The sequence below is a fragment of the Oscarella lobularis genome, chromosome 19 (assembly GCF_947507565.1).
Source record: "Oscarella lobularis chromosome 19, ooOscLobu1.1, whole genome shotgun sequence".
Classification (NCBI taxonomy): domain Eukaryota; kingdom Metazoa; phylum Porifera; class Homoscleromorpha; order Homosclerophorida; family Oscarellidae; genus Oscarella; species Oscarella lobularis.
Window position 1 is genome coordinate 448,528 of NC_089193.1, and position 13,507 is coordinate 462,034.

The 13,507-nt window shown below is 43.5% G+C and overlaps 3 protein-coding genes and 3 long non-coding RNA genes across 9 annotated transcripts; 4 read left to right on the top strand and 2 right to left on the bottom strand.

Moving 5' to 3' along the window:
* The first annotated feature begins 724 nt into the window (after positions 1 to 724).
* On the top strand, positions 725 to 2,656 carry LOC136198374 (macrophage mannose receptor 1-like). The gene is made up of 5 exons (XM_065988310.1): positions 725 to 762; positions 1,091 to 1,412; positions 1,465 to 1,708; positions 1,765 to 1,892; positions 1,954 to 2,656. Exons 1-5 carry the CDS (start codon positions 742 to 744, stop codon positions 2,310 to 2,312), a joined length of 1,074 nt encoding a protein of 357 aa, XP_065844382.1. The 5' UTR covers positions 725 to 741; the 3' UTR covers positions 2,313 to 2,656.
* A 103-nt stretch (positions 2,657 to 2,759) lies between these two features.
* LOC136198380 (adhesion G protein-coupled receptor E2-like) lies at positions 2,760 to 4,848 on the top strand. Its single transcript, XM_065988328.1, has 6 exons — positions 2,760 to 3,110; positions 3,164 to 3,286; positions 3,342 to 4,061; positions 4,151 to 4,474; positions 4,563 to 4,741; positions 4,810 to 4,848. Exons 1-4 carry the CDS (start codon positions 3,074 to 3,076, stop codon positions 4,171 to 4,173), a joined length of 903 nt encoding a protein of 300 aa, XP_065844400.1. The 5' UTR covers positions 2,760 to 3,073; the 3' UTR covers positions 4,174 to 4,474; positions 4,563 to 4,741; positions 4,810 to 4,848.
* Positions 4,849 to 4,923: 75 nt separating this feature from the next.
* On the top strand, positions 4,924 to 6,221 carry LOC136198383 (tyrosine-protein kinase receptor torso-like). Its single transcript, XM_065988332.1, has 6 exons — positions 4,924 to 5,004; positions 5,056 to 5,141; positions 5,188 to 5,402; positions 5,460 to 5,500; positions 5,549 to 5,645; positions 5,709 to 6,221. The coding sequence occupies exons 1-6, from the start codon at positions 4,965 to 4,967 to the stop codon at positions 5,998 to 6,000; spliced, it is 771 nt and encodes a 256-aa protein (XP_065844404.1). The 5' UTR covers positions 4,924 to 4,964; the 3' UTR covers positions 6,001 to 6,221.
* Positions 6,222 to 6,719: 498 nt separating this feature from the next.
* On the top strand, positions 6,720 to 8,983 carry LOC136198389 (uncharacterized). The gene is made up of 7 exons (XR_010672781.1): positions 6,720 to 6,851; positions 6,907 to 7,040; positions 7,095 to 7,409; positions 7,493 to 7,966; positions 8,019 to 8,102; positions 8,161 to 8,246; positions 8,298 to 8,983. It is a non-coding gene; the product is annotated as an uncharacterized lncRNA (long non-coding RNA).
* Positions 8,984 to 9,760: 777 nt separating this feature from the next.
* Positions 9,761 to 10,994, bottom strand: LOC136198391 (uncharacterized). Of its 2 annotated transcripts, none has more exons than XR_010672784.1 (6): positions 10,888 to 10,994; positions 10,684 to 10,835; positions 10,435 to 10,622; positions 10,183 to 10,382; positions 10,039 to 10,132; positions 9,761 to 9,977 (listed from the first exon to the last, which is right to left on the bottom strand). It is a non-coding gene; the product is annotated as an uncharacterized lncRNA (long non-coding RNA). The 2 variants fall into 2 exon arrangements; XR_010672783.1 differs by having other exon boundaries at positions 10,684 to 10,786; positions 10,847 to 10,978.
* A 1,053-nt stretch (positions 10,995 to 12,047) lies between these two features.
* Positions 12,048 to 13,373, bottom strand: LOC136198385 (uncharacterized). Of its 3 annotated transcripts, XR_010672771.1 has the most exons (5): positions 13,246 to 13,372; positions 12,993 to 13,174; positions 12,772 to 12,944; positions 12,622 to 12,717; positions 12,048 to 12,567 (listed from the first exon to the last, which is right to left on the bottom strand). It is a non-coding gene; the product is annotated as an uncharacterized lncRNA (long non-coding RNA). The 3 variants fall into 3 exon arrangements; XR_010672772.1 differs by having other exon boundaries at positions 13,043 to 13,373; XR_010672770.1 differs by having other exon boundaries at positions 12,993 to 13,373.
* Between the last annotated feature and the right edge of the window lie 134 nt (positions 13,374 to 13,507).

Sequence of the window (13,507 nt, forward strand, 5' to 3'; positions counted from 1 at the left end):
TGGCACGGCGGAAAATTCGTTGGCAGGGAAAATTTTTTTCCGTGTTTTTGCAAAGTTTGAAAGAGGAATGTTATCGCTTTATGGTGCTGTCGCAATTTCCGCCGGAGATCTACTAGCGGAAGAGTATTTAAGGTCTTGCCATGTCACTTTGACAGACATCACTTGAGTCAGAAGGATAGTGCCTGAGCCAGGCCAAGACAGTATTAAAAGAAATCGAAGAATTTTATGCAGTGCCTAAATTTGCTGAAAAGTAGAAAGTTCAAAAAAAATTTAGCCGCCGAAATCATCATGTTATTAATTTTCAGTACCGATTTCTGATGGTTGAAATGGACTATTGCGCTGACTTTGTCACTCTTTCTGAGGCCCAGCAACGACGCGCGTCGTTTCCATACTGTAGACGACGAAGAAAGATACTGTCACGTGATAGCGCGAGTTACACATATCCCTGCCTGCGCTCCACATTACCTCCGAAATTGCGCTCACTTTTGGCTTTGCAGCGCTAATTCCAAGTTCATCGAGTCGAATACGGTCCTATACCCCGGTAAGAATAGGTTAGAGGGCCGAGAAGTAGTGAAAGGTCCCCACATTCACTGGGCTTTCTAACGATACCCAGAGCTATAAATGCCTACGAAAAGCGAGTCGTTTCTCTACTAAGCGGCCTCGTCTTCTAGCTATGTACGTTGTTTCATCGCGCTAACGCTTCGCGACGAAGCCGAATCCGCGGCGGTTTCGCGTGCAGCAATGGCGACTAAAATAGTCGATGTAAGTATTTTTCGTGCAATATTTCTCTCTTTCGAAGCGATTTCGGGCGCAATTGCGCACACGATCGCGATCGGAAAGCCCTAATCTGTGGTTTGACGAGCGATTTTTTTCGATTCATCGCCTCAGGCTATTTCGTGAGATACAGCATGATTTCGGCGATGTAGCGAGGAAAAAACTATCTAACCCTTCTAAAAACGGCCCAATTTCGCGACCGAATTCACTAATCGAAAAAATTGCGCTCGTCAAACCAGTTAAGTTATTGACTTTATCCGGATGCTCTTTTTATCAATATTCGTGGTGTTTTGATGCTATATGCTTTTTTTCCCAGTGGCAAGTGCAATGGAGCTGTAAAGCAGATGGAATTAAAGGAGGAGAAGGAACATTTGAGGTTTATTTTCACAAAGCGTGGACCGTTGTTTGCGACGACAAATGGGATATAAATGGGGCTCACGTAGCCTGTCGCCAATTGGGCTTTAAAAAGGCAATAGCTGCAAAATCATCGCTATCTAAATCAACTTTAGGCAACCATAATGATTTCCAGTTACAAGTGCTATGTCGCGGAAACGAAGCGACGTTTAGAGAGTGTCAACATAAAGTCATTTACAATCAATCTTGCACGACTGCAGCAGCTGTTTGCGAGATGAATGAATGTGAGCCAAACGATATTGAAATATTGATAATTCGCTAGCTTTTTTTTTCTAGATTGTCCCTCAGGTTGGGTTCTCTACGCAGACTATTGCTATACTCTTTCAGATCATCAATCGTCAATGGATAGTTTAGGTTTGACTATTGGTGGATGTGGAGCTTCTAACAGTGCCAGTATTACCAGTCCTCATGAACAGGCTTTTGTCCTATCTTTTCTTGCTGACCAAAAAAGCGACGTTTGGATTGGATTGAGACGAAAAGACCGAAAAGCGTTCAAGTGGATCAATGGGGATCCATTGAGGTGTCACTGATAAAGCTTGTAACTGTCTTTTTTTATCTTTTTACGTGTCTGTCTAGATATGTCTTGTGGGCCCCAGGAGAACCTAAGACTTTTCACAGATGCGCTAAGTTGGATTCTCGTAAGGGCTACTGGAAGACAGAAGAATGCTTAGAAGGAAATAGAATTTTATGCAAAGTTCCTCTCCGTATGAAGGCTAACTCCTCTTCCAAATAGATGATGCTATTTACTTTGCTTTGTTTATTTAGGAGATGTAGCGAACGAACTGCGTCAGGAAACAGCTCTGGCTGCGAATAATCGGTGTAGAAGCGACGAAGTCTATTTCCAAGAAGCTTGCTATTATTTGTCAAAAGATGATGATGAGCTTGTTTCACAAGCGCAGGCACAGTATGAAAAGTGTAAAAGTCGCAATGCCACACTAGCTTCAATAAGGACCATACACGAAAACGCTTTTATTGCAAGTGAGACTTCTCCTTCACAGGAATCTCTCTATTGGACTGGCCTGGTTTACAATGAAACGTTTATGAAAGGAGCTTTCAGGTGGCTCGATGGCACCTCTGTCATATTCACCAAGTGGGGAATGTACGAGCCCAAACACGTGCGATAGTAGCATCTGCGTTTTGTTTGGATCAGACGGACGTGAGTTTGTTTGTTTGGTTTCAAACTGCTCTTCTAAAGCACGATACGTCTGTAAAAGTACGGTTACAGAAATTTGAAGATACATTAACTTACAGCTTCTTTTAGGAGATAAAACAACGTCATATTCAGGTGATTTGGAAAGCAAATTAAGAGAGAGCGAATTATGGGAGAGCGAATCATGGGAGTTGGGGAGCGGATCATATGACATAGAACCATGGGAGAGAGAGTCATTGGAGAGAGAATTATGGGGGAGCGGATCATGGGGGAGCGGATCAGAATTTGTTGATACAGAAATTACATCTTTGTCCACTGGCGGTCAGTACTTTCAAATTTCAATTTTGAGATATTATTTTTTGTTTAGAGGTCTACTTATGCCCCAACGGCTATTCGAAGATTAGCACTTCGTCCTGCTTCATGCGTGTTGCTGCCAGAAAGAACTGGCATTTTTCTTTGGCAAGCTGCGAATCAGGGGAGAAAAGAGCGTCTCTTGCAAGAATTATTTCTCTTGAAGATCAGAATGAGCTAAGTTTGTTCCTTCTCAACGAAGAGGAGGCTTGGATTGGACTAAATGACATCGATGATGAGGGATATTATGTTTGGGCTGACGAATCGCCTTTAATCTATGTAAACTGGAATTCGTCTGAAGTAGAGACAAGCTCTTACCTTCAAAGAGAGAACGATTGTGTAGCTGCAACGGCAAATTCTTGGAGGTCTTTCAGTTGTTCTGAGATGAAGCCCAGCCTTTGCTTCACGCCAGCAATTCCAGGTATGTCGAGCTACGTGTTAACGACGTTTCATCTTTTACGTTGACTTTTTCAGATTTTGACGAATGCTTTAGCAATTTTAGTGTGTGTCACGTAAACGCAACGTGCGAAAATAAACTAAATTCGTACATCTGCACTTGCAAAGAAGGATTTACAGGAAATGGAAGTTCGTGCGAAGGTAACGTGCATCTTCTGTAATTGCACTGATCAATGGTATATGTTCTTGGTTTCAGATATAAATGAATGCAACTATACCTGTAACAAGGAGGGCCAAAATTGTTCTAATACATTTGGATCCTATGAGTGCGCTTGCAGAAGTGGATGGACAGGAAATGGCAGTCATTGCGTCGATGTGAACGAGTGCAACGAGACAAACAGCTGCCATTCTCTTGCAGAGTGCTTAAATTATCCTGGCTCTTATCAATGCCAGTGTGAAGAAGGCTGGACGGGAAACGGTATATTTTGCGAAGATGTGAATGAGTGCGAGATGATTAAAGCATGTCATTTGCACGCCAAGTGCGAGAATCATCTAGGAACGTTTGAGTGCACGTGTCAAGAAGGCTGGTCTGGAAACGGCACTCACTGCGTAGACACTAATGAGTGCTTGAATGACAACCCATGCCATTCGGCGGCGAATTGCACAAATAATCGAGGAACGTTTAAGTGTACCTGTCGAGAAGGTTGGTCTGGTGACGGATTTTTTTGCGAGGACGTCAACGAGTGCGAGATCGATAATCCTTGTCATTCGGAGGCATTTTGCACGAATCAGAACAGCTCCTTTATCTGTACGTGTCATCACGGCTGGACCGGAGACGGGTTGTCTTGCAATGATATTGATGAATGCCTCCTCCTACCTGAAAGATGCCAACCTTTAGAATACTGTAGAAACACGAACGGATCGTTTCAGTGCCTGTGCCGTAGCGACAACGTGGGCAATGGGACCCAATGCGAAGGTAAAGTAACATAGAAAGCAGCAATGATTCTTCTGTTTTTCTTGCTGCGTTCCTGATATGCCAGAGAAAATTCTAATTTTTTTATGCAGGTGTTAGCTCCAACTTTCAATAGAAAATCATAATATCAGTTACCAGCTTCGTTATTGTGGGTATTGCCATCTTTCTTGTTTTTTATGCTCGCCGAAGGGCTTTAAGCAGAAAAGGTTTTGCATCTAGCCTCCACAAACTGGCAGACGAATGGGAAGTAAATTCCGGTGATATGACTTTGCTAGAGAAGCTCGGCGACGGATTTTTTGGCGTTGTGCACAGAGCGTATCTCTATCATCGTTCAGCTGGGAATTCGTCAAGACTGGCTCAAAAGGACAGAAATTCTTTTAGCAATAGATCTGAGGTCGCTTGTAAAATGCTTAAAGGTGCGTCGCGCTTGTGTTTCTTGTCGACCTCTATTTGTAGTCTATTTGAATTGGCGCTTATTTCATCTGCTAATTTTCATGTTCGTAGGATCGAATGTGGCGGAGATGGAGTTTTTGGAAGAAATCGAGCTCATGAAAAACATCGGGCAGCACCCACACATTGTCAACTTTGTGGGATGTATAACAGTATCAACGCCGTTCTGCCTTATAGTCGAATACTGCGAGAAGGGCGACTTGCTCAACTATCTTAAAAAAGGACATCATAAGGTTGTTTTAGCTTTTACATCAAAACAAACAAACAACTAATACCTAACATTGTTTGCTTCACTGAGCAGAAATTGAATGAAATTGTCGTAGACCTCGAAAGCGATAACAAAGCACGTTATTTATTCAAATTTTGTAAAAAAATGTAACTAACCTTTGTCGCATTTAGGATAGTACACCCACGCCCTCGCCGGATTTAGACACATTAAAGCTTCAGTGGCGTGAGATGGATGAGGATTTTAGTGATATGAAAGCAATTGATCGTGGTATGAGCTTGACTTGATCCATGCACTAACGAGCCAGTTTTGTATTTATAGATGAAGGCGGTGCGGAGAAGAAATGTGAGCCCGAACTAAATTCTCGTAACCTTTTGTCATTCGCTTGGCAAATTGCATCCGGAATGGTGTGAAAATTAGACGTCATATTTTTAGTAACATTCGAACCTATAGGAATACCTGTCTGGAAAAGGATTAGTTCATCGTGACCTGGCCTGTCGGAACGTTCTCGTTTGCAAAGATAAACTACTCAAAGTTTCTGACTTTGGACTTACGAGATCTGTCTATCAAGACGGTTTGTACAGTCAAAAGACCACAAGACGTCTTCCCCTTCGTTGGATGTCTATCGAAGCCATAACACACCGTCTCTTCTCTGAGCAGAGCGACGTGTAAATTAAAATTTTGACTTGTTGTGCAATTTGTGCTTCAACGCTGTTTCTCTGTAGATGGTCTTTCGGAGTGGTTTTGTGGGAAATACGTACTCTTGGTAAGCTTATCTTTACCGTCTTTTCAGTTCAAAAGTATTTTATTTCAGGCTCATTCCCTTATCCTTGCGTTTCCACTGAAAAACTTTTGTCGCATTTGCGTAGCGGCAGCCGGTTAGCCTGCCCAGAAAACTGCTCCGCTGAGCTGTTAGTATTATTGATCGCACTCAGCTAGCTTTTCGACTAGCTCTTTTCTATTCTTTCTTTTAGGTACAATATAATGTCTGCATGCTGGTCTTCCGATTCTGAAAAGCGGCCAACGTTCAGCCGTCTTACGCAGTTTCTGGGAAAAATGCTTGAAGCCGAAAATCAAAGCCAATACATTGTTTTTGATGCTATCAGTTTACTTTCTTCTTTCAGCATAGACTCGCAAAGCGGAACAAGGGCAGACTGCAAGAATGGGGATAGTGAAGACAATTCCTTCACGCAGATAGACGATGCCAAGGAAGTCAGATATGTGGACGATTCCTCTGCACCATTATTCAAGGAAACCAAATTGTGAGATGTAATAATTAAGGAGCAAAACAGCATTACCGTTTTTCGTGCCGCCTATTTATGTATTAGCTTTGCGACTATAACTGTGTATGGCTAGATAAGTACGTGTGTTGATGTTTCTTGTTGTTTCCTTTTTGCCTTATTGCCTTGTTTCATCGAACTTCTAAGTAAGGCGAGAGTTCTAAGGAAAAGGAGGAAAGGAAGTTTGTCATTTTCAGCTTTGTTTGTAGCCCCGTCACACTTGCATATTAAATAAAATTGCATTTGCAAAGCATGTGACAGCTGTCCTCTGCATGAGCGTTTTATCGGACATGTAGACGGTTTTTTGCTCTTCCTCCAAAACCAACGTACCCTATAATATACGACATATGTAGCAAATAATTTGGGATTACTCAGTCTTGGTGCTACTCGAGCGGAACCTTCGGCGTTGCTCGTTGTACGACTTCAACTAGGACAGGCCTACTACTTCCTTCATAGCACTGCAGCATTCACCTTTCTTTTTCTGTGCGTCATTTCCGTTGAACTTCATAGTCCAGTCAATTGGCCCATCCTCCGCTACAGCCTGAGTTTGCACACTCTCGCATTTTATAGGCAGCTGCCTCATCTGCCTGTGCGTCATTTTCCTCTCTCTTTGTCTCAGGTGACATAATAGATACATCCTGGTCATCTCTACTTTACCATATCCGGGCTTCCTTTCTTTTCTTTTCGTCGTTTCTCGGCGTGGAGACGTGATGTCGTCTATTACAAGGAACGAATGGGTGTATCTAAGAAAGGAGATGTGTTCGTAAGCTTTGACGAAGCGAATAGATAGCGCGATTTTGTGAAAAACGATTCGAAAGCGAATTCCGACACTTCTCAGTCAGTTAGAGGCATCGCGAACGTTTTCCTAGCTCGATATTAGCACAGTTTGCAGGTAAATCTTGTAGACAAAGAGAACGAGCGAAAGCTGCGAATGGCGAGCAATAGTCTACACGAAGCTTCAGACGGTGAAAGAAAAAGAAAATGGCGACCTTGCGTATGACTTTACTCGTTTTAATTAATAAAGCGGTATCAAACTTGAAGACAATGATAAAGAGTGGAATATCAAAATCCTTTTCTTAGATCTGAAAGCTGCGTGAACAATAATCCGACTTTAAGAGTAAATCGATTTCCTCTAATATTCCGACTCAGCTTCTTTAGCGGCATCAAGCATACAGGACACTTTATGAAACCTGTTTAGGATACCAATAACATCCTTCTTTGTCAGCCTCACGTGCTTGTTTATGAAAGTGTGACGGAAATTTGTCGACCAATCTACGTATATATCTGCGTCGAGGCTGTGAAGCTGGCATTGAAGCAAAGAAGAAGACATGCGTCTTTATCTTGTGATAGTTTGGTTTCTTTCTGCGGAGTACTGCAGCGCCGCATCGTTCCACGGTAAACAGAAAACGACAAATGTTCTCCAGAAAACTTTAATATATATATATATATATATATATATATATATATATATACTGCAGATAATGATCGCTCGTGCCAAAAGGTCGACACAGGCTTGCTGGAAATGCAGGGTGGAGGAGCGAAGAAATTCTTCCTGAGAAAAGCACCTCGGTGCATTCTCAACCGCATGAATTTGCCCCACGGCTACGCTCACGCAGTCGTCTTGTTTAAGGGTTATGCTGACCATCAACCGGGTGGTGCCTACCCTAGGTAACGCTTTGCAAAGAAACTGCGTTCATTGATCTTCTATCTCCGTTTCCACGTCCAATTCTTTTCTGCGCGTTTAAGCGTTAAGTAAAGGTAAGATAGGAAGTGATGTCCTGTGTCTTTTCGAATCGGTTTAACGCCTTTTACGCGATTTTCGGCGATCGATTGCTTTTTATATTCCTCTATGTATTTTCGACTCTTTCTCAGTTTTCTTTTACCAGTATTCTGTTTGAAGCAATTTGCAGCTCGATGTACTCGAGATAAGGGAGAAGGACGTGTTGGCTAAGGTATTTCGAGAGAGACGTGTTGAAAATTTCTCTCTATTTTTTTGTTTTATAGGTTGAAACGGTTACGTGCATCACATTGTTGGAAAAAGACAGAGACGGAGAGTGTGATCGTATGATTTAGTACATTCGCGAAAAGGTGCTATTCCTAATTGTTTTCTCTTCTATATGTTTGATTTTCTTTTGCTGCTTTGAAGGGGATTGGATAGGACGAACAATTTTCTTATGATCAACAGTCAAATTATGTAACAACGTGAATATCGAGCATATTGTTATTTTAAAAGTGAGTGGACGTTTTGGAAAGTCGAGATTTGACGTATTGATTTGTTTGTAGTTCTTAGGTACGTTTGAAAAAATGAGAATAATAAGAAAGAGCATACTCTAAGGTTTTTTTTAAGAGAGCATTTGATTAAACCACTCACTGTTACTGCAGCATGTATTTTTTTATTTTAGCTTGACGAGACTGTTTTCACCTAGTGACTGTGACTGAACTCGTCTCCTATATGCCTTCTGTTCAAACGGTCTTCGCCACATAGGATCTTGCCAGGTTTGCTTCTCATCTTAATTGTCTTTTTGCTTATCAGGGCACATACGAGAAACTTTTGGTATCGTCTTCGATCGCCTCTGGGCCCCGAGGTGACTAAATAAAACCGGCCCAACTCTTGAGCCAGAGAGGATAAACGTGGCTTGAACGCAGGGGATTCAATCCCCTACTCCCGTGGCATGAGTGATAAACTGCCACCCCACTTAGGAAGACGCGGTGGGTCACAATAGCGGTCCCCCTGGAATCAGGCTGGCAGAACTCACATCCGAGCGCTGCCGGTCCCAGGCGTCCGAGCCGGGAGACTAAACAGGCTCTAACTCCGACGGGGGAGTAGGGAGGATGACCCCCACCCAACCGAAGCCTGTACGGATCGCTCGCGGTCCGTGCAGGTGGACAGCGTAACAAGGAAGACCCATGCGCAAATTTTTTAAGAATTTCCGGTTTACTTCCGGGTTTTATTAAATAAAGTATTATGATATGCCTACGCTATTGTCTGTGTGCAACGCGACGTGCCGGACGAGACTTCTTCGAGAAGGTCTCGGAGCAGTTTCAAATCTAATGCAGGGTCATGCTCAGGACCCTCTACTAAACTACGGCTACTGCCACTACAAAGCTACCTATAAAAAAGAAATACTGCCGTTTCTGTCTTTTTCTTTCTTTGATGAAACTAAAGGGTCGCCACAAATAACACCGGTTCAATAGATACACCAGTAAAAGATTCTCTAAAAAGAGACCGGGATTAAGCAATACAGTCTATGTATCAAGAGATTAACAGTACTTGCCTGAATGAAAGGCGATTCAGGCGAAGAACTGAACCACTTAACCAGATGAAATCTACTCTCTCACATCACATCAGCTTGCTGTCCTTGTTCTTTTTTAAAAAGTAGATTCGTCAGTGAAAAAAAATTCTACAACTCTTGCGCTAAATTCCATCTACGCAACACATCACACCTCTATGAACATTTCACAAACATGTATGGATACGGATACTATTAGAAAGTTTGGGGATCCAACCGTTAGCCGGCCCCCATTTATTAAAACAAAGCTGTTACTCAATACTGATAGTTTGGGAAGATCACCCGAGGAACTCAACGCCAACAAAAGAGAAAACTACATAAACACTAATGAACCAAGGGTATGCACTACTTTTCAAAGAAAATACAAATGCAATGCACAACAAAAGACTCTTTACTGACTCACTGCCACCCTTATCTATTATTACACTCACCTAACATTTGCCGAGACAACCCCATTCCCCTGCGGAGATTTTCCTACGTCAATGAGATTACTATTTATTTCCCAAATCCAAAACGCGCTCGCCTACACAGTGCCACAAAAATGTCTCTAATATGCACACGCGCTGGCTAGACGACTAATGAAGGTACTCTGGGCAAAGCTAGATTCCACATGTACGAATGCATGTCGAGCTCGATCTACAGGCTCGTTCACTTGAACTTGACATTTTGACGTCTATAACCGAAAAAAACGCGCTTGGAGAAATTACGCCATGAAACGAACTTATTTTACTAACAGAGATACTGTTTAGAAGATCATAAACAGTTTGTATCTTCCTCCGCGTATACTCCTTTACAAACGTGCACCATTTGACTCTAGACACTGGACAGCTTTCAAACAATCCATAAGAATGTAATCAAGTTTCAATTCTGGCCTATACCTTTTTACTTCACATTCATTACACATCTCCACAAAATTTATGATTAGGAGATGGACGTTGCTCATTTTTCTATTCCCCTTGACGTTTGACTCAGTCACACAATGAAGAACGTGAAGAAACTGAGGTGAAAATAGAGATCGTATATGGAATGACTTCTGCTTCACTTCGAGCTGCTATCTGACCGGCAATGACTAATAGACCTTTTCAAAACACAAAATATAGCCAAAAATCCATAATGAAGGCGTTTTTTACGCTTCGGGAGACGTCCAATTCTATTTGAGGCCAGTTACAACGTCGAAGCGCAATCGAGCTTTGAGCTAGTGACACGATTAGCCTACGGTTGAAAGCTCGTCGACGCGTGGTGCGCAGAACGCCGCGAAATGTCGAATTCGTTTCGGTCGCGCTCTTTCCGCCATCTTAGCTTAGTTAGCGTGCTCGACCTAAAATGTTTTCTCTCTTCTTTACGACTTTTATGCGATGTAGGCGATCGCTTTTCCTTACGCAACCATAGATAGATAAATCACAATCGTCGTCGAAGCGGTTCAGACAGCTCATGTACGCATTCGAGGCGAAATGCAGGTAAGCGCTCTCATCCCTCTCGGTTCTACAAGCAAATGCAGCGAAAGCGTTGTACCCTGCTTTGACTCTAAGTCCTAAAACTGACATTGCACGAATCTACGGCTGATTTCGCGATTTCTCTCTCACTGAAAGCCGATCGGTCGATTTCGCAACGTTTGTTTCGTAACGCGAACTCGATCGAATGCTTTTGAGCGTTTTGCGTCGCGTTTCGTCTTGTTTCGTTGAGATCGTGAACGAAACATTGACGTCACACATCCGCCATCTTGTTACTGTACGTACGTCCAAGCACGCGTGCACGTGCTCGTCTCTTGTTTCCTTTTTTTTGGGAGAAACGCTGCACGCGCGGGATCGCTCCAATCATTACCTTATATGGTTAAGTGTAGAGGTGCAAAAAGCAACGCTCTCTCTCGTGACGTCCTGCGGTTAATTACGCACACCCGACGTCCAATGAGAGAAAAGTTTGCATCATCGTTCGCGAGGGAGTACATAAAGTCGTGCACGGCGCTCTCCCTCTTTACGTAACCCCGTCGCTTGAGAACTCGCTCGTACGCTTGGTTAGTCGTTGGAAGACAGGGAGCCAGAGGGGCGAACGATATTCCGACGCAATGTCCTGGAGCAACGGTGCGAAAGTGATTAGAGGCACATCCCTAAGACCTCTAGGGGCTTTCGCACTGGGAAAACACGCTCCGTCTGACCAAGGATTGTTTCTTTGGTCTTACACGGGACAGCGTGGGCGTTCGCCGGCTCTCCTCCACGTCGAGCACACGATGAGCGGGCCTCTTCGGCGGGTGCGATAGTCGTCTCCTGGGGTGGCAACGAACCTCGGAGGCTCACCCAAGGTGGGTTCTGATCCAATTCATGCTGTTGGTGAGGGTCGACTGGGTTGCGAAGCGTCTGGACCTCCACGTGGTGCGACCTGGGTCACGCAAACACAGACGCGCTTCTTTTCGGCCTATTCTGGTATGTACGTGGTTGTTTTGTACGGATACTGGCTTTTTTTCTTTAGATTTCCGCTCGCGAGAAGGTTTCGCGAAGAACTTCGCTTTGCTATCCGATACTGTGTCAGTTGGAGGTGTGACATTTTATATCTTTTTTTTTCACTGCCTCTTGCTTCGACTCTCACTGTATTGCTTTTTTTGTTTTTGTGTCTTTCCGTGCCGTACTTAGGATAGATTTTTTGGCGTATAGTAGTGAAGGACTAATTGATAAAAAAACGTGCAGTCGGGAACCACGTATCGCGTGCATGTAAATTTTCTTTGCGCGTTCTCCAGCTTTATTAGACAGCGTGAAGCTCTAAGGGAAGAGCCTTTTCCTTTTATTACATGACTCAAACGGAATTCGAACTCTTGCATGCGGCGTGCTGTTCAAGCTTTTCTTGAAGAATATAAGAAAACAGACAAAAGTACCATGAATTTAAGGACAATTTGAGCTAAAATAAAGAGTCTGATAGGACAACTTTGTGACAACGATGTGCTCCTTCTTCTTCAAACATTCCTTTTACCATCCTCTTCTGAGCAGGCTCTCCGCTTTTAATAACTTCCTCCTTTTCTCTTATTAGAACATCTAAGCACTCTCTACTCGTTGGCCGTCTATCTTCATCTAAAATCATACGCGAGCAGATGGAAATAAGATCGTACTTTGTTTGCCTGTTCTGAAAAATTAACGTCACACCAGGGCGTGCAAGTCCGATGCGCTAGACTGGTAGTAGACTCGGCAGCTCTTCTTGGTATAGGTCCGTACACGGAAATACGCCAACCACCGCCACATTTTAAACTAGAATTACCACGGCAGGAGCTATCGCACTCGCTATGACTCAAATTAGGCCTGCTTTTCTTTACTAAAGGTGCCTATACAACTAACCTATTGTCCAGGCGTCTATAGTGACTTTCGTTTAGGAAGTTGTCGCAAAGGCATTCTCGTGCATTTTCTACGCCGTAGTACTTAAATCCCTCGTCACTAAACGAAATCTTTATTCACCAAGTCTGGTACACTGCATCAAAGAAGTCATACTAGCATTTTTGCCTGCAGTTTTCCGGAGTCAACTTAAGGCCGATTTCTACTAGCAAAACCTGTAGAAGACGATTGGAAGAGTCTTCAAAACACCCCAAGTAGACAGACGGATCATTGTACACGCTTGCATCGTTGCTCAGAAACATAGACTCTCTTGCTAACATCGCAAGATCCTAAGAAAAGCATTATTTTCATTTGTCAGATCGAGCTTTCAATCGTACAATGAAGGTGTCAGAAAAGCGATAACTCAACGAAGCCGGTCTTGCCTCACCGTATAAGGTATCAGAATCAATGCGAATGCGACCGGATCCACCGCTTCCACCAATATCACCTCTTCCTCCCACGGCTGACACTCGGTCAGAACCTATGTTTACTGTCGGGGCTCGAAGATATATACTTCCGCCTGCCCCACCCCCACAATCATAGCTAGAGACAAAGAATTAAGTAAGCCAACGGTACATTTTCATGATCAGCCTTTCGCCAGGCATTCCGTCGGATCGAATCTGGCCAGCAACGTTGATGAGGCGACGAGCCTCTACGTGAATTGCACCGCCTCCTCCGCCTCCGCTTCCAAACACCCCGCCTCCTCCTCCGCTGCCTAAGTGAAGCAAAGACAGCTGCGGCGATCCGTAAACAGATCCACCGCTTCCGAGATCTCCGTCTCTTCTGAAACGATCGAAAGTGAACAATCAATAATGAAAAACATAATCTTTACCCTTTTTCGCCGTAGCCCCCT

Bases quoted from the DNA above. Each gene is read 5' to 3' on its own strand.
- LOC136198374 (XM_065988310.1), top strand. From the start codon at position 742: ATGGCGACTAAAATAGTCGAT. The intron at 763-1,090 runs GTAAGTATTTTT...TTTTTTTCCCAG, and splicing joins TGGCGACTAAAATAGTCGAT to TGGCAAGTGCAATGGAGCTG. The intron at 1,709-1,764 runs GTGTCACTGATA...GTGTCTGTCTAG, and splicing joins ATCAATGGGGATCCATTGAG to ATATGTCTTGTGGGCCCCAG.
- LOC136198383 (XM_065988332.1), top strand. From the start codon at position 4,965: ATGGATGAGGATTTTAGTGATATGAAAGCAATTGATCGTG. The intron at 5,403-5,459 runs GTAAATTAAAAT...GTTTCTCTGTAG, and splicing joins TTCTCTGAGCAGAGCGACGT to ATGGTCTTTCGGAGTGGTTT. The intron at 5,646-5,708 runs GTTAGTATTATT...TCTTTCTTTTAG, and splicing joins GAAAACTGCTCCGCTGAGCT to GTACAATATAATGTCTGCAT.
- LOC136198380 (XM_065988328.1), top strand. From the start codon at position 3,074: ATGAAGCCCAGCCTTTGCTTCACGCCAGCAATTCCAG. The intron at 3,111-3,163 runs GTATGTCGAGCT...TGACTTTTTCAG, and splicing joins CTTCACGCCAGCAATTCCAG to ATTTTGACGAATGCTTTAGC. The intron at 4,062-4,150 runs GTAAAGTAACAT...TTTTTTATGCAG, and splicing joins CAATGGGACCCAATGCGAAG to GTGTTAGCTCCAACTTTCAA.